Source organism: Oncorhynchus nerka, linkage group LG15 (genome assembly GCF_034236695.1).
Source record: "Oncorhynchus nerka isolate Pitt River linkage group LG15, Oner_Uvic_2.0, whole genome shotgun sequence".
Taxonomy (NCBI): Eukaryota; Metazoa; Chordata; class Actinopteri; order Salmoniformes; family Salmonidae; genus Oncorhynchus; species Oncorhynchus nerka.
Window position 1 is genome coordinate 6,221,659 of NC_088410.1, and position 27,089 is coordinate 6,248,747.

General features: G+C 40.6%; 1 protein-coding gene across 1 annotated transcript; it reads right to left on the minus strand.

The window, feature by feature from the left end:
- Positions 1 to 4,467: 4,467 nt before the first annotated feature.
- LOC135560368 (zinc finger protein 776-like) lies at positions 4,468 to 7,539 on the minus strand. The gene has a single exon (XM_065002262.1). The coding sequence runs from the start codon at positions 7,387 to 7,389 to the stop codon at positions 6,571 to 6,573; it is 819 nt and encodes a 272-aa protein (XP_064858334.1). The 5' UTR covers positions 7,390 to 7,539; the 3' UTR covers positions 4,468 to 6,570.
- Positions 7,540 to 27,089: the final 19,550 nt, after the last annotated feature.

A 27,089-nucleotide genomic window follows, 5' to 3' on the forward strand; every position in this document is an offset into this window, starting at 1 on the left:
CCATTTTGACTTTGTTGATAGCGAGCTGTGTTAGCGAGCTGTGTTAGCGAGCTGTGTTAGCGAGCTGTGTTAGCGAGAGCTGTGTTAACTGCCTAGATCAACCTGTGTGTATTGAACATTCGTATTAGACTGTACAGCTGGCTAACTGGCAGCTAACTGGCTACTGATCAACCTATTGTGTGTATTGAACATTCATACTGGACAGTTTTACCTATAGAGCAGCACCACCACTCATTCTCTTGAAGTCAAAGCCACAGTGTATTGTTGCTATAGGAGTTTATGATGAATAATCCTATTCATTTCAAGCCCCACTAAGATGTCACCATACTATTCTTTAAAGCCCCACTATGTAAGACATACATCATCAGAGTGGGCCTCCCATTTAAATGTAAAGAATGGAGCAAATGCATCACATGTGGACATCACTTGATTATCAGAGGGGTGTATTATGACATCAGATAGAACTACTCAGACATTCCAAATATCACTTGATTATCAGAGGGTGTATTATGACATCATATAGAACTACTCAGACATTCCAAATCAGGCTTCATCCATATCATGAAGGTGGATATTGATCCAACCATTTCAAAAGTAATGACCGGGCTGATGGAAACAGGATATGCCTGTACACTTTTCTAAATGCCGACAGACGATTTGTTACTTCGTTTGACATGGTGGGGTCATTTTGTGTCAGTAAAAATGTATAAACGAGAAGTGGCGGTATTAATCCTTTATGCGCAAATATTGATTTTATAATGATAATATCTTAATTAACTTGGAGTCCCGTGATGATATATTGTGTGGTCCTCCCACTACGACTTGGGAAACCATGCAGTTTATTAGGCTACATATTAAATAAATGATGAACTTCACAGGGTGGTGAAAGTGCATGTGTTGAGCTTGATGCTCCTTTCCAATACATTTTGAGGGTCTTCTTCTGGTGACATGATGATGATTGATGCTTGGTTGCCATTTGACAAATAAATCTTATCCATCTTAAATCTTATCCTCTTATCCATAATAATCTCATCATGTCGGTAGCCTACCAGCACTGTATCTGTGAGCTGTTGGCTACAGTGGACGGGACAAGAGGACTTTTGCTATATAACTCAACGGTTTTTCAAAACCCTCAGTAGAGTTGAAAATGCAATGGAAACCCATTTAACTTGCATTTTTCATTCAGTACATGGGAATTCAACAGTATTTTTTATTTTCTTTCCGTGCACTACGTCATCACGCAAAGACTTTTATCCGCAATAAACCTGTTTGATGCAAACATTTCCGGTGGGAAAATGCGTATATTGTTTCATGCAGATTTGAGAATATTCACATGAAAATCTGTCGCAAATTACATGGAAATGTACCTACTAAGGTGGATATTGATCCAACACCTGCCGCTTATTCAAACCAGCCCACTTGGCAAAGACCTCAGTTCAACATTCAGTTTCTCGTTACATTTCTTTGAAACGGATTTAGGTTGCCAGTTGTGTGAAAATTAATAAAAATACCTTATATAAATCCAATCCGTTTTCCACATTGAATAAACATCATCACATGGATTTGTTTTGTTGAAATCAAATCAAATCAAATGTTATTGGTCAAATACACATGGTTAGCAGATGTTAATGGTCACATACACATGGTTAGCAGATGTTATTGTTCACATACACATGGTTAGCAGATGTTATTGGTCACATACACATGATTAGCAGATGTTAATGGTCACATACACATGGTTAGCAGATGTTAATGGTCACATACACATGGTTAGCAGATGTTAATGGTCACATACACATGGTTAGCAGATGTTATTGGTCACATACACATGGTTAGCAGATGTTATTGTTCACATACCTGTTCTGCCTTATTATTATTCGACCATGCTGGTCATTTATGAACATTTGAACATCTTGGTCATGTTCTGTTATAATCTCTACCCGGCACAGCCAGAAGAGGACTGGCCACCCCACATAGCCTGGTTCCTCTCTAGGTTTCTTCTTAGGTTTTGGCCTTTCTAGGGAGTTTTTCCTAGCCACCGTGCTTTTACACCTGCATTGTTTGCTGTTTGGGGTTTTAGGCTGGGTTTCTGTACAGCACTTTGAGATATCAGCTGATGTACGAAGGGCTATATAAATAAATTTGATTTGATTTGATTTGACATACACATGGTTAGCAGATGTTATTGGTCACATACACATGGTTAGCAGATGTTAATGGTCACATACACATGGTTAGCAGATGTTATTGGTCACATACACATGGTTAGCAGATGTTATTGGTCACATACACATGGTTAGCAGATGTTATTGGTCACATACACATGGTTAGCAGATGTTATTGGTCACATACACATGGTTAGCAGATGTTATTGTTCACATACACATGGTTAGCAGACGTTAATGGTCACATACACCTGGTTAGCAGATGTTATTGGTCACATACACATGGTTAGCAGATGTTATTGGTCACATACACATGGTTAGCAGATGTTATTGGTCACATACACATGGTTAGCAGATGTTATTGGTCACATACACATGGTTAGCAGATGTTATTGGTCACATACACATGGTTATAAGATGTTATTGGTCACATGCACAGGGTTAGCAGATGTTATTGGTCACATTCACATGGTTATAAGATGTTTTTGGTCACATTCACATGGTTATAAGATGTTATTGGTCACATACACATGGTTAGCAGATGTTATTGGTCACATACACATGGTTATAAGATGTTATTGGTCACATACACAGGGTTAGCAGATGTTATTGGTCACATACACATGGTTAGCAGATGTTATTGTGAGTGTAGTGAAATGCTTGTGCTTCTAGATCCAACAGTACAGCAGTATCAAACTGATAATATCTAACAAATTCCACAACTAAACCTAATACACATAATCCAGTAAAGGAATGGGAAATATAGAAGTATAAAACATGGATGAGCAGAAACACAGCAGCTAAGATGCAATATATAGTGAAGAATAGATAGTGAAGGATACAGTATTTACAGTTGAAGTCAAAGATTACATACACTTAGGTTGGAGTCATTAAAACTCATTTTTCAACCACTCCACACATTTCTTGTTAACAAACTATAGTTTTGGCAAGTCGGTTAGGACATCTGTGTTAATGACACAAGTCATTTTTTCAACAATTGTTTACAGACAGATTATTTCACAATCCCAGTTGGTCAGATGTTTACATACAGTAAGTTGACTGTGCCTTGAAACAGCCTTGGAAAATTCCAGAAAATTATGTCATAGCTTTCGTAGCTTCTGATAGGCTAATTGACATCATGAGTCAATTGGGAGAGCACCTGTGTATGTATTTCAAGACCTACCTTGAAACTCAATGCCTCTTTACTTGATATAAAAATAAATACAAATCTGCCAAGATCTCAGAATAAAATGGTAGACCTCCACAAGTCTGGTTCATCCTTGGGAGCGATTTCCAAACGCCTGAAGGCGTCCTCTGGTCTGATGAAACAAAAATAGGACTGTTTGGCCATAATGACCATCGTTATGATCGGAGGAAAAAGGGGGATGCTTGCAAGCCAAAGAACACCATCCCAACCGTGAAGCACACAGGTGGCAGCATCATGTTGTGGGGGTGCTTCGCTGGAGGAAAGACTGGGGCACTTCACAAAATAGATGGCATCATGGGGGAGGAAAATTACATGAATACATTGAAGCAACATCTCAAGACATCAGTCAGGAAGTTAAAGCTTGGTCGCAAATGGTTCTTCTAATATGGACAATGACGCCAAGCATACTTCCAAAGTTGTGGCAAAATGGCTTAAGGACAACAAAGTCAAGGTATTGGAGTGGGCATCACAACGCCCTGACCTTAATGCTGTAGAAAACAGATCATCCCTTTTAAAAATAGTTATAGGGGGAGGTCCGGGGGATGTCTGTCTTTGAAAGGGTCATTGTAATATTTAAGATGTCCCCTTTACTGATGACCTAAACCTACAAGTCAAGGGGTCTGAATACTTTCCAAAGAAACTGTAAGTGATTGAGGACAGAGCATAATTGCTATATTCTAATTAAAATCATTGACCCATAAGGGAACACATGACCAAAGCAATGCGTGACCCATGTAGAATTAAAACTATATTCATCTTAATGAGAAATATAATCTAATAAACAAATGGTTGCTGGTGGGAACATCAACATCAACATTGTATTTAGTCAGGATTTCATGAGGCCAGGAATGTCATTGAGAATAACAATAGACAATAGTTAATGTTGCTAGTTTAGGGATGAATATAGAAGGTTCATCAATGTTAAGGATGTTTTTTTAATTTGATGTGGAAACAATGTTTATTCAACCAGTGGGAGGCTTGTAAAAGCCCACAGGAAAGTGGAATGAGGAACTCTTCATTGAGACAATCATGAAACAGCAATCTGTGGGTGAGTTGTAGTGGATATTGAAGTATAAGGATCTGCTGGAGTCCAAGTCAAACCAAGATTCTTTATTTCTGAGCTCAGAGACAACAACAGTTTGGTATTTGGTATTTTACTAGGATCCCCATTAGCTGTTGCAAAAGCAGCAGCTACCCCTCCTGCGGTCAACACAAAACATGACAAGATTGTCACGTCTCTCGTCGGAAGGCATGGACCAAAGCGCAGCGTGGTAAGTGTTCATGATTTTTATTTCATCAAAAAACATTCGAACAAAATAACAAAGAGAAGAATGAACAGTTCTGTAAGGCAAATCAACTATACAGAAAACAACTACCCAAAAAACACAGGTGGAAAAAGGCTGCCTAAGTATGATTCACAATTAGAGACAACGATAGACAGCTGCCTCCGATTGGGAACCACACTCTGCCAAAAACAAAGAAATAGAAAAACACAGAAAAAGGAACATAGAATGCCCACCCTGGCCTAATCAAAATAGAGAATAAAAGCTTCTCCATGGCCAGGGCGTGACAGCCGCTCTGTTCTGGGCCAGCTGCAGCTTTACTAGGTCTTTCCTTGCAGCACTGGACCACACGACTGGACAATAATCAAGATTAGACAAAACTAGAGCCTGCAGAACTTGCTTTGTGGAGAGTTGTGTCAAAAAAGCAGAGCATCTCTTTATTATGGCTAGACCTCTCCTCAGCTTTACAACCATTGAATCTATATGTTTTGACCATGACAGTTTACAATCTAAGGTAATGCCAAGTAATTTAGTCTCCTCAACTTGTTCAACAGCCACACAATTCATTACCAGATTCAGCTGATGTCTAGAACTTGAGGAATGATTTGTACCAAATACAATGCTCTTAGTTTTAGAGATGTTCAGATTATTACCAGATTATTACTGGCCATGCATTCCAAAACAGACTGCAACTATTTGTTAAGGGTTTCAGTGAACTCATTAGCTGTGGTTGCTGGTGCTTATATAGTTGAATCATCAGCATACATGGACACACATGCTTTGTTTAATTCCAGTGGCAGGCCATTGGTAAAAATAGAAAAGAGTAGAAGGCCTAGAGAGCTGCCCTGCAGTAAATCACACTTCATATGTTTGACATTAGAGAAGCTTCCATTAAAAACCCTCTGAGTTCTATTAGATAGATAGCTCTGAATCCACATTATGGCAGAGGTTGAAAAGCCATAGCACAAACATTCTTAAACAACAGGTTATGGTCAATAATATCAAAGGCTGCACTGAAATCTAACAATAGAGCTCCCACAATCGTCTTGTTATCAATTTCTCTCAACCAATCATCAGTCATTTGTGTTAGTGCAGTACATGTTGAGTGCCCTTCTCTATAAGCATGCTGAAAGTCTGTTGTTCATTTGCTTACAGAGAAATAGCATTGTATTTGGTCAAACACAAATTTTTACAAAAGGTTGCTAAGAGCTGGCAGCAACCAGAACCAGTAAAGGCCGCTTTACCACTCTTGGGTAGTGGAATTACTATGACAGATAGGAGTGGCTATAGAGTCAGCTACTGTCCTCAGTAGCTTTCCATCTGTTGTCAATGCCAGGAGGTTTGTCATTATTGATCGATAACAATTGTTCCACCTCTCCCACACTAACTCTCCCACTCAAAACTTGCATGCTTTTCTTTCATGATGTTTTTTTACATCATTCTTTATATCATTGATCTTGGCTTCTTAATAAGTTAATTATTTTTGTTGAGTTTGTTCACATAATTTCTCAATTTGCAGTACGAGAGTCAGCCAGATGTGCAGCCAGACTTATTCACTACTCCTTTAGCCCCAACTCTTTCAAACATACAGTTTTTAAATTCCTCATCAATCCATAGAGCCTTAACATATCTAACAGTCCGTTTCTTAACAGGTACATGTTTATCAATAATTGGAAGAAGCAATTTCTCACATTATCAGTCAACAATATAAGACAATGGGAGCACTGTGTATGTTCTCTGATGAGTTGTGAGTCAATGAGATGTGAAATATCAATATACATGCTAAGAGAAGTAATTTTTCTCTCCTGTGTGGATTCTCTAATGATGTTTAAGTGATTGTTATGAGTAATATGTTTTCCCAAAATCTAACCTTCTGTAAGCCTTCTCCTTTGTGTCTCATGTTATTTCAGGCTTCCTAAATGGGCAAAAGCTTTGCATCCTGGGAGGAGTGGTAATGCATCTCCCCTGTGTGTATTATATTGTGCTGTTTCAGGGTCCCTAACTGGTTAAAACACTTGCCACACTGGGAGCAGTGGTAAGGCTTCTCCCCTGTATGTATTCTCTCGTGCTGTTTCAGGGCCCCTAACTGGTTAAAACACTTGACACAGCGGGAGCAGTGGTAAGGCTTCTCTCCTGTGTGTATTCTTCCGTGTTTTTTCAGATCCCCTGTATCGTTAAAACACTTGCCACACTGGGAGCAGTGGTAAGGCTGCTCTCCTGTATGTATTCTTTCGTGTTTTTTCAGATACCCTGCCCAGGTGAAACACTTTCCACACTGGGAGCACTGGTAAGGCTTCTCCCCTGTGTGTATTTTCTCATGGGCTTTCAGGTGTCCTTTCTGGTTATACATCTTTTCACATTGCGAGCAGTGGTAAGGCTTCTCCCCTGTGTGTATTCTCTCGTGCTGTTTCAGGGCCCCTAACTGGTGAAAACACTTGACACAGCGGGAGCAGTGGTAAGGCTTCTCCCCTCTGTGTATTCTCTCTTGCCGTTCCAGCTTCCCCAAATCGTTACAACTCTTTCCACACTGGGAGCAGTGGTAAGACTTCTCCCCGGTGTGTATTCTCTCATGTTGTTTCAGCTCACATAAGTGGTTACAACCCTTTCCACAGTGGGAACACTGGTGTTGTTTTGCTGGTTTGGACGTCCCTGGCTCTGGTTCCTCTGAATCTGGTCTTTCTCCTGCCAAATACAGTGTTTTTTTTAAATAGAGACCCGAATGAAACCTCCACATGATAAAACGGCCTTGCTACGAGGGTAAATCCTAATCAGATCCCTCAATAACCTAAGGCCAGTTTTAACAATCTTAGTGTGATTTTAAAACAAATGTTGTAGAGTTTCCTGGTAATTACTGATAATGGTTACACTACTTATTTATTCATTCTGTTTTACAAGTCAGAACACAAACAAATAAACAGTTCTAGAACACTCAAGACACAGACGTCACTGGATTCCAATCGAGAAGGTAGTTCTAAATATATAACTTTCATAGCTGTATGATACAGAATGCGACCTACAGTCGTGGCCAAAAGTTTTGAGAATGAAAAATATTAATTTCCACAAAGTTTGCTGCTTCAGTGTCTTTAGATATTTTTGTCAGATGTTACTATGGAATGCTGAAGTATAATTACAAGCATTTCATAAGTGTCAAAGGCTTTTATTTACAATGACATGAAGTTGATGCAGTAAAATAAGTAAAAAAGTAATTTTAAGTGTAAGTCCAAAACTTGTTTTTACATCGAAGACACAAAGCACATCAGTAAAATCTCCCCGTTGTTGAAAGGGTTCGACACATTGCTGTTTAAATGGACCAATTTCTTATTTAGACGTTCACAGATTATCAACATTTTGACTATCACTGATGTCATATTTTGAGTAAAGTAAAAAATAATGTGAAATATTTGGAAAGATGTTCCTAAAACTGATAGTAACTACAATAAACAAATTATAAAATGCAACATGTGAAGTGTTGGATGTTTAATGAGCTGAAAAAAAAGATTGCAGAATTTTTTACATCCCTGTTAGTTAACATTTATTCTCTGCCAAGATAATCCATCAACCTGACAGGTGTGGCATATTAAGCTGATTAAACAGCATGATCATTCCACAGGTGCAACTTGTGCTGGGGAGAATAAAAGGCCACACTAAAATGTGCAGTTTTGTCACACAACACAATGCCACAGGTGTCTCAAGTTGAGGGAGCGTGCAATTGGCATGCTGACTGCAGGAATATCCACTAGAGCTGTTACCAGAAAATTGAATGTTCAATTCTCTACCAAAAGCCACCTCACAACTTCATTTTAGAGAACTTGGCAGTACATCCAACTGGCCTCACAACCACAGACCACATATAACGACGCCAGCCCAGGATCTCCACAGCATCTGAGACCAGCCACCCGAGTTGTATTTCTATTTGTAATGAAGCCCTTTTGTGGGGAAAAACTCATTCTGATTGGCTGGGCCTGGCTCCGCAATGGGTGGGCTTATGCCCTCAAGGGCCCACCAATGGCTGCACCCCTCAGTCATGTAAAGTCCATAGATTAGGGCCTAATTTATTTATTTACAATGAATGACTTATATGAACTGTAAATCGTTGAAATGGTTGTTTATATTTTGGTTCAGTATACACACAGACACAGTGCATTCGTTAAGTATTCAGACCCCTTCACCTTTTCCAAATGTTGTTACATTTCAGCATTATTCTAAAATTGATTAAATTGTTTTCCCCCCTCGCCAATCTAAACTCAGCAAACAAAGAAACATCCTCTCACTGTCAACTGCGTTTATTTTCAGCAAACTTAAGACGTGTAAATATTTGTTGGAACATAAGATTCAACAACATACATAAACTGAACAAGTTCCACAGACATGTGACTAACTGAAATGGAATAATGTGTCCCTGAACAAAGGGGGGGGTGTCAAAATCAAAAGTAACAGTCAGTATATGGGGTGCCAGGGTAGCCTCGTGGTTAGAGAGTTGGACTAGTAACCGAAAGGTTGCAAGTTCATATCCCCGAGCTGACAAGGTACAAATCTGTCGTTCTGCCCCTGAACAGGCAGTTAACCCACTGGCCGTCATTGAAAATAAGAATTTGTTCTTAACTGACTTGCCTAGATAAATAAAGGTAAAAAATACATTAAAAATCTGGTGTGGCCACCAGCTGCATTAAGTACTGCAGTGCCTGCAAGCCCTCAGTCCAGCCTCTCTCAGCCTATTGAGGACACTCTGAGCACTGATGGAGGGATAGTGCGTTCCTGGTGTAACTTGGGCAGTTGTTGTTGCCATCCTGTACCTGTTCCGCAGGTGTGATGGTCGGATGTCCCGATCCTGTGCAGGTGTTGTTACACGTGGTCTGCCACGGCGAGGACGATAAGCTGTCCGTCCTGTCTCACTGTAGCGCTGTCTTAGGCGTCTCACAGTACAGACATTGCAATTTATTGCCCTGGCCACATCTGCAGTCCTCATGCCTCCTTGCAGCATGCCTAAGGCACATTCACACAGTTGAGCAGGGACCCTGGGCATCTTTCTTTTGGTGTTTCCAGATTCAGTAGAAAGGCCTCTTTAGTGTCCTAAGTTTTCATAACTGTAACCTTAATTGGCTACCGTTTGCAAGCTGTTGATGTCTTAACGACCGTTCCACAGGTGCATGTTCATTAATCGTTTATGGTTCATTGAAGCATGGGAAACAGTGTTTAAACCCTTTACAATAAAGATCTGTGACGTTATTTGGATTTTTTACCAATAATCTTTGAAAGATAGGGCCCTGAAAAGATACATACATTTTTTTGCTGAGTTTATTTTGTACGTTTTATGAGTTGAAAGGTGTTTTTTTCTCAAACATAAACAAACAACTCCAGGTGAAAGACAAAGGCCATAGCTGTAATAAAATAACAAATTAACTGGCAAAGCAGCAGAGTGAGGCCCGCATCCAGCAACGTCACGAGTCTCGTTTTTGCAGCCGTTTCAGTACAGCACCACAGGGAGAGAGAGGGGGAGCAGCTGTTTCAGTACAGCACTACAGGGAGAGAGAGGGGGAGCAGCTGTTTCAGAACAGCACTACAGGGAGAGAGAGGGGGAGCAGCTGTTTCAGAACAGCACTACAGGGAGAGAGAGGGGGAGCAGCTGTTTCAGTACAGCACCACAGGGAGAGAGAGGGGGAGAGGGACAAAATCCACTGGACTAGTTTCAATGTATGGAATCACCTAGGAGTTTCTGGATTTTGGGTAAACTTCTTCTTTAAAGCATCAGACTCCATAGTAATTCATCATCAGATGCAACAAGCCTCCTTTATATGACTCCATAATGTTTCATCATTAGATGCTACAGTCCTAATTTAACCTGTTTGGGATAGGGGGCAGCATTTTCACGTTCAGATGAAAAGTGTGCCCAGAGTAAACTTCCTGCTACTCAGGCCAAGAAGCTAATATATGCATATTACTATGCATATTGGAGAGAAATACTTGGAAGTTTCTAAAACTGAAAAAATCCACTGGACTAGTTTCAATGTATGGAATCACTTAGAAGTTACTGGATTTTGGGTAAACTTCTCCTTTAAAGCATCAGACTCCATAGTAATTCATCATTAGATGCTACAGTCCTCCTTTAAGACTCCATCATGTTTAGAATGTGTCTGGAAGCACTACTCTGTCTATTCAACTAACTTTAATAACTAGGGTTAATACCTACCTGGCGTCCCAACAAAACTTTATCTTAACCCCCTCTAACAATACCGCTACAGAATTAGCATAGTAGGCCATGTAATTTAAGGTAATCTGAAATATTTAGGACTAACTTATTCCTTGCCACCCATTCTGAAACTCACTGCAGCTCTTTGTAAGTGTTGCTGTCATTTCAGTTTCTGTGGTAGCTGACGTGTACAGTGTTGAGTCATCCGCATACAGACACACTGGCTTTACTCAAATGTCGTTGGTAAAGATTGAAAAAGGTAGGTGCCAAACAGCTGCCCTGGGGAATTCCTGATTCTACCTTGATTTTGTTGTACAGGCTTCCATTAAAGAACACTCTGTGTTCTGTTAAGCAGGTAGCTCTGGGGCGGCAGGTAACCTAGTGGTTAGAGCGGTAGGCCATTAAACGAAATGTTGCTGGATTGAATCCCTGAGCTGACAAGGTAAAAATCTGTCCTTCTGCCCCTGAACAAGGCAGTTGGCCTCGGAACAGTGGGTTGTCATTGAAAATAAGAATGTGTTCTTAACTGACTTGCCTTGTTAAATAAAGAGTCCTTTAAAAAAAAAAAGCTCTTTATCCACAATATAGCAGGGGGTGTAAAGCCATACATTTTTTTCAGCAGCAGACTATGATCGATAATGTCAAAAGCCGCACTGAAGTCTAACAAAACAGCCCCAACAATATTTTTATTATCATCAATTTCTCTCAGCCAATCAGTCATCTGTAAGTGCTGTGTTTATTGAATGTCCTTCCCTATAAGCTGAAAGTATCAATTTGCTTACTGTAAAATAGCATTCTATCTGGCCAAACTATTTCTTTTCCAAAAATATAAGGGTCGGGGCGGCAGGGTAGCCTAGTGGTTAGAGCGTTGGACTAGTAACCAGAAGGTTGCAAGTTCAAACCCCCGAGCTGACAAGGTACAACATCTGTCGTTCTGCCCCAGAACAGGCAGTTAACCCACTGTTCCTAGGCCGTCATTGAAAATAAGAATTTGTTCTTAACTGACTTGCCTAGTAAAATAAAGGTAAAAAAAAGAAAATAGGCTGATTGGTCGGCTATTTAAGCCAGTAAAAGGGAGCTTTACTATTCTTGGGTAGTGGAATGACTTTAGCTTCCCTCCAGGCCTGAGGGCACACAATTTCTAGTAGGCTTAAATTAAAGACAAGGCAAATAGGAATGGCAATATTGGCTGCTATTATCCTCAATTTTCCATCCACGTTGTCAGACACCGGTGACATGTCATTGTTGATTTGTTTTCCAAAAATGTCATTGAAGCTCCAAAGATTTTTACTATCATTCTTCATGTAATTTATTTTTGTTTCAGAGTGTAGTTTCTTCATCTTTTTATTCAGTTTAGTCACATGATTTCTCAATTTGCAATACGTTTGCCAACCAGTTATACAGCCAGACCTATTTGCCATCTCTTTTGCCTCCCTCTTCATCATACCATTTTGTAATTCCTCATCAATCCACGTGGATTTAACTGTTTTTACAGTCATTTTCTTAATGGGCACATGCTTATTAGTAACTGGGATAAGCAGTTTAAAATGTGTCAAGGGCAGCGTCTGGTTGCTCATCATTACACACCACAGACCAACAAATATTATTTAAATCAACAACATAGGAATCACCACAAAAAATTGTATGACCTCTTATACACAATATTAGTCACAGCCGTTGGAACGGTGGTTTTCCTAGACATGGCTCCTATATTGTGATCACTACATCTGATGGATCTGGATGCTGCTTTAAAACCCATTTCTGCAGCATTAGTAAAGATATGATCAAAATATGTTGATGATTTCATTCCTCTATTGTTTGTAACTACCCTGGTAGGTTGACTGATAACCTGAACCAGGTTGCCAGCACTGGTTACAGTTTGAAGCTTTCTCTTGAGTGGGCAGCATGATCACAGCTTTCCTCCAGTATTAGTTAATTAATTAACAGTGTCTTGAGTTTAGTTTGCCTGTTCTACAGTCTTGTAAAGATAGGGGGTTGATTGGGACAGCCAATGTAATATCCATAATGTTTTAAGGAAAAGTTTTTGGAAAACGAGCACCTTACATTGGATCATCTTGAAACTTTCTCTCTGAAGCTAACTTTCATCAAGGTTTTATATGGTCTATTGGTTTCTCTCTTTTCATTGGCAGAATCCTTTTTCAGTGTTATGATATTCATAACATCCATATCCACCAGTCTATCTTCCTGTCAACTAACATAACTCCGCTGGTTGTCCTGGTAACAGATACCAGTGGGCAGATCTATTGTATTTGTTCAAACTAAACTACAGCACTTACTTTGATGTGTCAAATCTGATCCTTTCATCTCTTCTCCTCCTCTCACAGTTTCACTCAGCCCCGTTGTTTTCCTGCAGTCCACCAGCAGCACAGACAACCTCTTCATACCCAGCAGTAAGGTGCTACCAGGAGAGGCACGACACATGGACTCCGGGAGGGTGGAAGGGCTAGCGTTGTCCTAGTAACCATAAAGAGGAGACACAGACACACATCATTATGGATGCTGATGTCACTATTGTCATGAAGTGCTCTACAGAAACTCAGCCCAGAACCCGATAGAGCAAGCTGTATGCTAGATCAGACCAAGCTGTACCATCTGGTGTTCTGATCTGGAGAGACTCTTCTCTGCCTCGTCAGCATCAGGATGTTGTTGAGGCTCCCCAGAGGATCCACCATAGTCATGTCTCTCTCCTGTGTGAATGAGAACATCAAACAGACGGTAAACTTATGATCATCTATTGCAATCATAGCGTCTTACAAGAGGCATTAATATGTCTAAAAAGGGCCTAAAATGCCCACTTTCATCATGATTTCCGAAAATGTTGTTTGTGATGTAAAAGGCTCGTTCCACAAATTGGTTGACTTTTGCATCCCATTGATCTTTTAAGTAGAAAATATGCACCAATATTGAATTTTAAAAGACTGTTATATTAGATGAGGTGGACTTTAATGTAGACCACATGGAGAATTCAATAAATCTAATTTAAAAGTCATAGTTTGTGGGGCATAGTTTGTGCCCCTGTTTAAGACAGTACTCACTGGTGTTAATCTGATATTCTGTCTCCTCTTTCACTCTCATAACGTCTTCCTCCTTCACCTTTATTGAGATAGCATCCTCTTCCTCTCTAAAAGGTTCTTTCTCTTCTTTCACTATAACAGCCTCCTCTTCTTTCACTATAACAGCCTCCTCTTCTTTCACTGTAACAGCCTCATTTTCCACGACAATGTTCAGTCCCAGAGCTTCTTTCTCCGTCCAGCAGACCACCTCTTCTTTAGCAAGGGAGGAGTAGTTTAGTGAGCTCATGGTCAGGGATGTGAGCTAGTTAGTTAGCATTAGCGACTAGCCTAGTGTTAACCTCAGTATCAATCTTTAACACGTTTTCAAATTTAACAAGATGATGATGAGTCAATGATGATAAGTCAACAGAATGATGATAAGTCAACAGAAATGCGTTTAAAACACTGAGATTAGCTAATGTACACAAACACGGTGTAAAGCGTCAATCTATCGGTTTTATGTTGGCTAGCAAGCTACCGAGGTGGTTGAAAGAGTAGCCGTGTTGTGGTTCCTGAAGAAGCGTCCCGTTCAGTCCATTATACGTCACGCATGAAGCATCACCTGAAAGACGCCCATCGCCATCTGCTGGCTGGAGTGGGTAAGATACAAATCGTCCTGTAAACAACAGAACAAATGCATCACATGCAAATAGCACTTGATTATCTGTAGTGCTTTACACTGGGTAGACAAAACATTAAGAACACCTGCTCCTTCCATGACCGTAGACTGACTAGGTGAATCCAGGCTAAAGCTATGATCCCTTATTGATGTCACTAGTTAAATCCACCTCAGTCAGTGTAGATGAAGGGGGGAGTCAGGTTAAATAAGGAATTTTAATCAGTGAGACATGAGACATGGACTGTGCATGTGTGCCATTCATAGGGTAAATGGGGAAGACAAAATATTTAAGTTACATTGAACGGGGGATGGTAGTAGGTGCCAGGCGCCCCGGTTTGTGTCAAGAACTGCAACACTGCTGGGTTTTTCAGCTCAACAGTTCCCCATGTGTACCAAGAGTGGTCCACCATCCAAACAGTGGCGGTCACTGCCGTTTAAGTTGAGGCAGGACGATTTGTTTTTTCATGGCCTTATTTCTATTACAGCATATTAGATGACTGTCATTCATATTCCATTCACCTTGTTCAATGTAACAGTGGTAGGTTTAGGCTACAACATGATACTAGAATTTTCCCTATACCCATCATGAGGTAACAACCTAGCTTATGAATGAAAGTTTAGAATGTAGGTTCACACAGGTCGAGAGAAAATTTTGAGGTCACTGACAGTGACACATTCAATATCGACTTGCACACTCTCGCCTGCATCTAGCTGAAATAGAGATTCTATTGGACAAATTCACGTATGTTTATCCTGGTTGTGTTCCGTTTAAGAAACATTTGTCAACAGAATCGGCGGAATGAATACACCCCTGATCATGCATAAACACAGTTCACTTTCATTACAGACACGTTGTATTCCTTCTTGCATCTATGTTCTCTCCTCTTATCACCTTCTCCCTTTGTTTCTGGACTTCAATTGCACAACACAACACATTCCCTCAGAAGAGACTAATTGAGTCTCTTCTGAAGGAAAAGGAGGAGGTTCCTAGTCCATATTAGGACGCTTTTTCTCTCCAAATGTTTGGCATGATCAGTGTACATATATAAAGAAAATATTGCATGACCAAAAGCACAAATCTATTTTTGTACAAATGAGACAAGAGTACGAACATATGTGTGTTCTCTCAAGAACTTTAAGTAGCCTATATTTGATGTGATATATTCCTTTCGAGACAGGATTGTGTCACGGATCTGGGGAAGTGGACCAAAGCATTTCTGCAGCATTGAAGGTCCCCATCATTCTTAAAAGGAAGAAGTTGAAACCACCAAGACTCTTCCTACTGCTGGCTGGCCGGCCAAACTGAACAATCGGGGGAGAAGAGCCTTGGTCAGGGAGGTGACCAAGAACCCAATGGTCACTCTGACAGAGCTCCTCTGTGGAAATGGGAGAACCTTCCAGAAGGACAACTATCTCTGCATCACTCCACCAAGCAGGACTTTATGGCAGAATTGCCAGATGAAAGTCACTCCTCAGTAAAAGGCACATGAAAGCCAGCTTGGAGTTTACCCAAAGGCACCCAAAGGACTCTCAGACCATGAGTAGCAAAATTATCTGGTCTGATGAAACCAAGATTTAACTCTTTGGCCTGAATGCCAAGGGTCACGTCTGGAGGAAACCTTGTGGCGAAATCTGCACGGAGCCTTCACCATGCGCTGGCACTTTAAAAGTGCATGAGCAGTAAGGAAGGAGGATCTGAGGGTCCAGGGTTCAAGTCCCTGTTTGGGCGCCAATTCTGTAGCGGTATTTAAGACCCTGTCCATCGGACCTTTTAGTGGTCTTCCCAGGTGGAGTTCGGCGGGAGTGACCCCAGAAGTCTCCTGCACGGCAGAGTTCAGTGCAAAGCGAAATTCAGGGAGATGCTGATCCCACCTTGTGTGCTGATCCCCCACGAATGAAGCAATCATCCCCTTCAGGGTTCGGTTTACCCTCTCGGTCAGGTTGTTTTCGTTTGGGACCGCGCCCGTTATGAATCGCATGGATTAGTAGCAACATTGTTGCGAAGCTTTAACATACAAACCAACAAACCATTGGACAGTCAGACAGTACACCTGCACGCCTGAAGACCACAGCTAAGATCTCTCTTATCTTTTTTTCTCTCTCTTTCTCTTCCCTCTCATTCCAGTGCTTTACCCTGCAACAGACTCTCTATTTTTTAAATGCACTTCCCATTGAAGTTCATTAGAGCTGGACTATTATTTCCCTGCCAGAAGTATTTGGATGGACATTTTAGTAGGTTGCTTGCAAGTTGTATATTATGTGAACTTTATTGAGGTGGGGTGTACTAATGACATGTAGCCGAGAAGACTGTGGACATTTTTAAGGCCTTTGTTGTGTCGATGAACACCCCCCACATTCATACCCTGTGCACTCATCCACTAGAAAATAATACAGATTATTGCAAATCCTATGTTGATGACTGGGTTCGTTCTTGTATGAAGTTGCTGTTGAATTGCTCTGCCATTATTAGTATTAGTATTATTGTATGAGGTATTCGTGTTTAGGTTACCCCTGTGCTGTGATGTGGGTTTTATATGGTGTGTATTCTCTTTTCTCTCCACTGGCTATCTGGTAAACAGGCTACTCTCTAGGCAGTCTCTTCTGCTGATGTGTGTGGGTCTGGTAGTGGTACTCTCTCTATTCTACTCTTTTCCTTTCGGCATGGTTAATACCTGCCTGGCGCCCGAACAAAATCTTTCTTTACCCCTCTCTAATAAATACCGCTACAACCTGGCACCATTCCTACGGTGAAGCATGGTGGGGATATTTTTCAGTGGCATGGACTGGACTGGGAGACACATCAGGATCAAGGGAAAGATGAACGGAGCAAAATACAGAGAGACCATTTTGAAAACTTGCTCCAGAGCACTCAGGACCTCAGACTGGGGCAAAGGTTAACCTTCCAATAGGACAACGACCCTAAGTACACAGCCAAGACAACGCAGAAGTGGCTTTGGGAGATATCTCTGAATGTCCTTGAGTGGCCCAACCAGAGCCCGGATTTGAACCCGTCCTACATCTCTGGAGAGACCTGAAAATAGCTTTGTAGCGACGCTCCCCATCCAACCTGACAGAGCTATAGAGGATCTGCAGAGAAGAATGTGAGAAACATGAGGCTCCTGCTGCCCTCAAGGGCACATTGACAGATTTTTCACCTAGTCGTCTCTGGGGTTCAAACCAGAGACCTTTCAGTTACTGGCCCAACACTATTAACCGCTAGGCTACGTGCAGCAGGAGCCCCATGTTGACAGGAGAGCCCATCTTTATTTCTCCCTCATTATGAACATTCATATTGGTCAACAGTCAACCTATTGTGTGTATTGAACATTGATATTGGACTGTAGCAGCTAGCTAACTGGCTACTGATCAACCTATTGTGTGTATTGAACAATCATATTGGACTGTAGCAGCTAGCTAACTGGCTACCGATCAACCTATTGTGTGTATTGAACATTCATATTTGACTGTAGCAGGTAGCTAACTGGCTACTGATCAACCTATTGTGTGTATTGAACATTCATATTGGACAGCCTTACCTATAGAGCAGCACCCCCACCCATCAGCCCGTTCTCTTATTGATGTCAAAGCTGCAGTGTATTGTTGCTATAGGAGTTTATGATTAATAATAATTCAAATTGTGAAAATAGAAGTGTACAATTTATATATTTTTAATCAACTTTAAAATACTGTTTGAGTCTATGCAGATGTATAATCTGAATAGTAAAATACATTATCAATAAATAGTTTACATCAACATACTGAGCCACAATCTGTAAAATGTGACCATACTATTTATTTCAAGCCCCCCTGTCAGATATAAATCATCAGAGTGGGAAACCAACTGACATGGAAACAATGGAGCAAATGTATCACTATCAGAGGGGTGTATTATGACATCAGATAGAATGACTCAGACATTCCAAATTAGGCTTCATCCATATCTTGAAGGTGGATATTGATCCAACCATTTCCAAAGTAATGACCGGGCTGATGGAAACAGGATATGCTTTTACAATTTTATAAATGAAGACAGACAATTTGTTGGTTTGTTTTACATGGTGGGTCTTTTTGTGTCAGTAAAAATGAATAAGTGATAAATGGCAGTGGAAACTCCTTTATGCGCAAGTATTTATATAATAACCATCATATCAAAGTTAAACGTGGAGTCATGTGATGATATGTTGATTGGTCCTCCCACTATGACTTGGGAAACCATGCAGTTTATTAGGCTACAGATTAAATAAGTTATGAACTTCACAGGGTGGTGAAACTGCATGTGATGAGCTTGATGCTCCTTTCCAATACATTTTGATGGTCTTATTCTGGTGACATGATGATCGATGCTTGGTTGTCATTTGACAAATAAAATAATATCTCTTATCCATAATAATCTCACCATGTAGGTAGCCTACCAACACTGTACAGTCGTGGCCAAAAGTTTGGAGAATGACACAAATATACATTTTCACAAAGTCTGCTGCCTCAGTTTGTATGATGGCTATTTGCATATACTCCAGAATGTTATGAAGAGTGATCAGATGAATTGCAAATAATTGCAAAGTCCCTCTTTGCCATGCAAATGAACTGAATCCCAAAAAACATTTCCACTGCATTTCAGCCCTGCCACAAAAGGACCAGCTGACATCATGTCAGTGATTCTCTCGTTAACACAGGTGTGAGTGTTGACGAGGACAAGGCTAGAGATCACTCTGTCATGCTGATTGAGGTCGAATAACAGACTGGAAGCTTCAAAAGGAGGGTGGTGCTTGGAATCATTGTTCTTCCTCTGTCAAACATGGTTACCTGCAAGGAAATACGTGCCGTCATCATTACTTTGCACAAAAAGGGCTTCAAAGGCAAGGATATTGCAACTAAATCAACTGTTGTGTCTTTGGCTATGCCGGATTAAGTGATATGACATGCTATTCTATAAAATCCTTTCTCTGTAATAGTATTACCTGATTGAGCTAATCATGTAAATGTAATTAACTAGAGAGTCGGGGCACCACAAAATAATATTTATAGAGCAGTTATCTTTCGAATAAACTCTTAAAGACCTAGTAACATTTTACATCAATAGCAGTCAATATTAATCGTCACCTTATTTCAGTCTCATCTGAAAGTTTTAAATTCTTGGTTATCTTCACGAACCCTGGTGAACAAGTTGAATCAACAATACAAAATTGGGTTTATTTATTTATTTACTACATACCTAACTAATCACACAGAATTACATATACACATAATTAATCATACCTCGATTACAAATTATGTCATAAAGGAAAACGTCCCTAGCGGACAAAGCAGATATGACAGCTGGTTACACAAAAGAAAATGGGTGAAAAAGAATGGAAGAGCGGGAAGTCTGAGGAACAAAGGGAGAAGATGTGCTATTGTAAATACAATATCCTATGCATTCTAAATTATCACCCATTTGGAAAAGGAAAATGCAATAAATATTTACTCTGAGCTGCGCTTCAGTAGGTTGGTGGCAGATGGAAAGCCGTGTTGCCCAACAGAGTCCTTTGAAGAGTGTCTCTGGTGGTGAACGGGAAACGTTGTAGTAACGTCGTTGTGTGGTAGACGGGATACTCTGTCTGTTCTTTCCTAGCCCACATTTGCAGCTGCTGTTGCTAACTCAAAGGCTAGGAGGTATCACTTCTGTAGTGAATGAGAGTTCAAAGTTCAAACCATTCGCAACCAAAGTTCACGCTGAGGTTGGCTTTGTTCTGTAGTTATTATCTGAACCATTCTGACATCGGATCGTCATCCTAATATCTCCGGAACAGGAGGTTACATTTTCGTCAAGGCTTTAAATAGTGGAGGGAGAAGGGTGTGTTTGCATAGTTTTATAACCCATGTCTCTTCACAGGGGCGGACCACTGATTGAGCAGAGCCCTAACCTTATGAAAACCCAAATCTCTCATTTGGAAGATAAAATTACATTTAATATTTTCACCAATAATTTTATATTCAAACATTTAAGTTGAACAACAATTCCATGTGAATCCGATAACTACAATGTGCAGACTTTCCACTGTAGAGTTTATGTCATCCTATCATTGATGAGAATGTCTCAGATAACAACCGAACTGACATCATATTCATTAAGTACCACCGCATATGTTCAACTGGTCGGATTACCAAAATATGGTTCATTTCCCCCCACCTTCTGATGTTCCCAGAATCTCTATGTTAACCAAGGGATTTTCAAATGTCACATCAGTAGGGTAGAGAGAGGAAAAGGGGGGGGGGTATTTATGACTGTCATAAACCTACCCCCAGGCCAGCGTCGTGACACAACCATTTATCGGATCATCAAGAACTTCAAGGAGAGCGGTTCAATTGTTGTGAAGAAGGCTTCAGGGCGCCCAAGAAAGTCCAGCAAGCGCCAGGACCGTCTCCTAAAGTTGATTCAGCTGCGGGATCGTGGCACCACCAGTACAGACCTTGCTCAGGAATGGCAGCAGGCAGGTGTGAGTGCATCTGCACGTACAGTGAAGAACAGTAAACAGTAACAAACAGAAATACCTTATTTACATAACAGTAATTATTCAGACCCCTTGCTATGAGACTGTCAGAGCAAAAACCAAGCCATGAGGTCGAAGGAATTGTCCGTAGAACTTCGAGACAGGATTACGTTGAGGCACAAATCTTGGGAAGGGTACCAAAACACTTCTACAGCATTAAAGGACCCCAAGAACACACTGTGGTGAAGAAGGTGCAACAGAGCCTCTTCAACATCAGGAGGCACCTAAAACCCTCACACAGTTTTACAGATGCACAATGAAATGACCCCAAGAACACACTGTGGTGAAGAAGGTGGAACAGAGCCTCTTCAACATCAGGCTTGTCACCTAAAACCCTCACACAGTTTTACAGATGCACAATGAAAGCCATAGGAAGTTGGTTGCAATTTCAGTTTAATCCACCAGAAAAGACAGAACATTCTGGTTACTAATTGATAAAAATAATAATAATAATAAAACCCCCATTATTTCTATTTCTACTTTGCACATTATTCCACTGCAAATCTACCATTCCAATGGTTTACTTGCTATATTGTATTTACTTCGCCACCATGGCCTTTTTTGCCTTTACCTCCCTTATCTCACCTCATTTGCTCACATTGTATATAGACTTATTCTTCTCCTGTATTATTGACTGTATGTTTGTTTTACTCCATGTGTAACTCTGTGTTGTTGTATGTGTGGAACTGCTTTGCTTTATCTTGGACAGGTCGCAATTGTAAATGAGAACTTGTTCTCAACTTCCATACCTTGGTAAATAAAGGTGAAAAAAAATGAATAATAATTAAAGACCAAAATTGGTTAAAGAACATTATGAACCTCTGCAGATTTAGCTACAAAGAGACAGAATCATTTGATCATTTTAGATAATTTGTTTTGGTACTATCCATATGTAGCTTGTTTTTGGTCGCAGGTGAAGGAATGGCAACATTTACCTGGAGCTAACTCTGCAGACAGCACTACTGGGGGATTTGAAAAATCATAGTCAATTGATCAATAATATAATAATACTTTTAGCAAACATGTTTATTTTTAATTTACTATCTGTAGCAACTATGAGAAAATAAAGGTCAAGAACGTTTGTGAAACAGCACAGTTAAAAATATATGGCAAATAGAAATCAAACGGGGTGGTCTTCAGAGATAGATGGGAGAGGTTTAGGGTAACTGAAGGATAGGACTGGATGTTCTTCAGAGATAGATGGGAGAGGTTTAGGGTAACTGAAGGATAGGACTGGATGGTCTTCAGATATAGATGGGAGAGGTTTAGGGTAACTGAAGGATAGGACTGGATGGTCTTCAGAGATAGATGGGAGAGGTTTAGGGTAACTGAAGGATAGGACTGGGTGGTCTTCAGAGATAGATGGGAGAGGTTTAGGGTAACTGAAGGATAGGACTGGATGGTCTTCGGAGATAGATGGGAGAGGTTTAGGGTAACTGAATGATAGGACTGGATGATCTTCAGAGATCGATGGGAGAGGTTTAGGGTAACTGAAGGATAGGACTGGGTGGTCTTCAGAGATAGATGGGAGAGGTTTAGGGTAACTGAAGGATAGGACTGGGTGGTCTTCAGAGATAGATGGGAGAGGTTTAGGGTAACTGAAGGATAGGACTGGATGGTCTTCAGAGATAGATGGGAGAGGTTTAGGGTAACTGAAGGATAGGACTGGGTGGTCTTCAGAGATAGATGGGAGAGGTTTAGGGTAACTGAAGGATAGGACTGGGTGGTCTTCAGAGATAGATGGGAGAGGTTTAGGGTAACTGAAGGATAGGACTGGATGGTCTTCAGAGATAGATGGGAGAGGTTTAGGGTAACTGAAGGATAGGACTGGATGGTCTTCAGATATAGATGGGAGAGGTTTAGGGTAACTGAAGGATAGGACTGGATGGTCTTCGGAGATAGATGGGAGAGGTTTAGGGTAACTGAATGATAGGACTGGATGATCTTCAGAGATCGATGGGAGAGGTTTAGGGTAACTGAAGGATAGGACTGGGTGGTCTTCAGAGATAGATGGGAGAGGTTTAGGGTAACTGAAGGATAGGACTGGGTGGTCTTCAGAGATAGATGGGAGAGGTTTAGGGTAACTGAAGGATAGGACTGGGTGGTCTTCAGAGATAGATGGGAGAGGTTTAGGGTAACTGAAGGATAGGACTGGATGATCTTCAGAGATAGATGGGAGAGGTTTAGGGTAACTGAAGGATAGGACTGGATGATCTTCAGAGATAGATGGGAGAGGTTTAGGGTAACTGAAGGATAGGACTGGGTGGTCTTCAGAGATAGATGGGAGAGGTTTAGGGTAACTGAAGGATAGGACTGGATGATCTTCAGAGATAGATGGGAGAGGTTTAGGGTAACTGAAGGATAGGACTGGATGGTATTCAGAGATAGATGGGAGAGGTTTAGGGTAACTGAAGGATAGGACTGGGTGGTCTTCAGAGATAGATGGGAGAGGTTTAGGGTAACTGAAGGATAGGATTAAAAACAAACTAAATATAACTATTGTATAACACATTGTCTGTAAAATGTACATAGTATGAATAAGCTGGACATAGAAGCCTGAAAGTTGTTGTGCATTAGTTTCCTCCAATCAGGGAAGGGGTGATAGGGTTAGTGGAAAACAATGTTTATACATACAGTGCCTTCAGAAAGTATTACAAATGTTTATGTATTTTTAAACAGAAATAACTTATTTACATAAGTATTCAGACCCTTTGCTATGAGAATCGAAATTGAGCTCAGGTGCATCTTGTTTCCATTGATCATCCTTGAGATGTTTCTACAACTTGATTGGAGTCCACCTGTGGTAAATTCAATTGATTGGACATGATTTGGAAAGGCACACACCTGTCTATATAAGGTCCCACAGTTTACAGCGCAAGTCAGAGCAAAAACCAAGCCATGAAGTGGAAGGAATTATCCGTAGAGCGCCGGCACAGATATGGGGAAGGGAGACGACAACAAAAAATATGCCGCATTAAAGTTCCCAAAGAACACAGTGGCTACCATCGTTCTTAAAAGGAAAAGTTTGGAACCACCAAGGCTCTTCCTCGAGCTGGCCGCCTGGCCAAACTGCGCAATCAGGGGAGAAGGGCCTTGGTCTGGGAGGTTACCAAGAACCTGATGGTCACTCTGACAGAGATATAGAGTTCCTCTGTGGAGATGGGAGACACCAACACTTGCCTAAATAGCCCATATGCCACCATAGGAAGTGTTATGTGTTGTTCGCGATGAGCCTTGGTCAATTTAGCTCAGAGTATGCCACCCTATTCTATCTGTCACCTTTTTTTTCACCTTTATTTAACCAGGTAGGCTAGTTGAGAAAAAGTTCTCATTTACAACTGCGACCTGGCCAAGATAAAGCATAGCAGTGTGAACAGACAACACAGAGTTACACATGGAGTAAACAATTAACAAGTCAATAACACAGTAGAAAAAAAAGAGAATCTATATACATACCTAATCCTGCCTAATAGGCAGGCCCATCCTGGAGGAAAGTATTGGCTGTAAGAAGTAAGAACATAACATCTGGTTATTTTTAAATGACTTCTTATGACATTGCTTGCCAGACTGAACATTGTAATTCATATTTTTCAGTCTGCGTTACCCACTCCAGTCAGCAGATGGCGATATGAATTTTTCAGGTGATGCTTCTTGCGTGACGTATAATCTAGTGGACGGGACAGGAGGCTTCTTCAACAGCGACAAAAGGCTTCTGATTTAACCACGCTGTGCTTTGCTAGCAAACCTAAAAATTGTAGCTCTTTAGACCAATCTTGTGTATATTACTCTTAGTGTTTTCAACATTCTGTTTACATATCTACTGGTTCATTTAAACGTAATTTGCTTGTTAAATTAGCAAATGTGTTACATTGATACTGCACTAGGCTAATCTCCAGAAGCATAAACTCACTAATCTAGACGGAGAAAGAAACTGGTGAAAGGAGGCAAAGAAGCTTGAAGAATGAATAAGGAGGCTATCACATTGAAAAAAGAGGATGATATTACAGTGAAAGATGAATATGGGAACGAGGTTGTCAAAGTGGAAAAAGAGGTAGAAGCTTTCAGAATCAAAAAGGAGGAAGATGCCGTAAAATTGAAAGAGGAGGAAGACCCTTTTGGAGTAAAAGAGGAGGATATCTCAATAAAAGAGGAAGACGTTTTGGGAGTGAAAAATGAGACTGAAGATCCGATTACCACCAGTGAGTACTGTCTTAAAAACGGGCACAAACTATGCAGTTGTTTTTAAAGGGGCATTATACTGAAGTTCTACACTTGAATATGTTGTTCAGTACTGTAGGAATTGTTTGGGGCAATCTGCCATTGGTACATATATTTTTGTAACTTCAAAAATGGATTTATTGAATTCTCTATGTGGTCTATATTAAAGTGCACTTATTCTAGTATAGCCGGGTTTTAAAATATAATATACAGTGCATTTGTACTTCAAATATCAAGTGGACGCAAAATGCACCCATTTTGTGGAACGTCCCTTTTACATTTGCATCACAGTGGTGGGAAAAGTACGCAAGTAAAAGTGAGTCACCCAGTAAAATACTACTTGAGTAAAAATTAAAATATACTGAAGTATCAAAAGTATATAAATAATTTCAAATTCCTTATATTAAGCAAACCAGATGGTGCCATTTTCTTGTTTGTTTTTATTTTATTGACGGATAGCCAGGGACACACTCCAACTCTCTGACAATCTACAATTGAAACGTGTGTTTAGTGAGTCCACCAGATCAGAGGCAGTAATGATTACCAGGGATGTTCTCTTGATTAGTGAGTGAATTGGACCATTTTCCTGTCCTGCCAAGCCTTCGAAATGTAATGAGTACTTTTGGGTGTCAGGGAAATGTATGGAGTAAAAAGTACATTTTCTTAATGTATGTAGTGAAGTAAAAGTACAAATAGTAAAGTACAGATTCCCTGGAAAGCTACTTAAATAGTACTTTAAAGTATTTTTACTTAAGTACTTTACACCACTGATCACAAACAATATTTAAAAAAACATAATTAAAGTGGCTAATTTAGTCCCCTTTTAGATATGTATTCATTCCTCCTGTTTACCATATGTTTGATGTTCTCATTCACACAGGAGAGAGACATGACTATGGTGGATCCTCTGCGGAGCCTCAACAACATCCTGATGCTGACGAGGTAGAGAAGAGTCTCTCCAGATCAGAACACCAGATGGTACAGCTTGGTTTGGTCTAGCATACAGCTTGCTCTCAGGGTCTGGTCTGGGCTTCTGTAAAGCACTTTTTCAACAGTGACATCAGCATCCATAATGATATGCGTCTGTGTCCCCTCTTTATGGTTACCAGGACAACGCTAGCCCCTCCCTCCCGGAGTCCCCGTTTCGTACCTCTCCCGGTAGCACCTTACTGCTGGGTATGAAGAGGTTGTCTGTGCTGCTGGTGGACTGCAGGAAAACAACGGGGCTGAGTGGAACTGTGAGAGGAGGAGAAGAGAAGAAAGGATCAGATTGGACACATCAAAGTAAGTCCTGTAGTTTAGTTTGAACAAATATAATAGATCTTCCCACTGGTATCTGTTACCAGGACAACCAGCAGAGTTCTGTTAGTTGACATGAAGATGGACTAGTATATTTTACCAGTGGGGCTGTCCCCGACTAATAAAAATATTGTTTGACTTAGCCACCTGTTCTTTTCACCAATCAATTGGTGCAAATTTTAAACATGTATTTCTATATATACACTACCGTTGAAGAGTTTGGGGTCACTTAGAAATGGCCTTGTTTTTGAAAGAAAAACTTTTTTTTGGTCCATTAAAATAACATCGACAATCACAGCCACAAATGCTGATGCTCCAGATACTCAACTAGTCTACAGGAGGCCAGTTTTGTTGCTTCTTTCATCAGAACAAGTTTTCAGCTGTGCTAACATAATTGCAAAAGCGTTTTCTAATGTTCGATTCGCATTTTAAAATGATAAACTTGGATTAGCTAACACAACGTGCCATTGGAACACAGGACTGATGGTTGCTGATAATGGGCCTCTG

Bases quoted from the DNA above. Each gene is read 5' to 3' on its own strand.
- LOC135560368 (XM_065002262.1), bottom strand. From the start codon at position 7,389: ATGTGGAGGTTTCATTCGGGTCTCTATTTAAAAAAAACACTGTATTTG.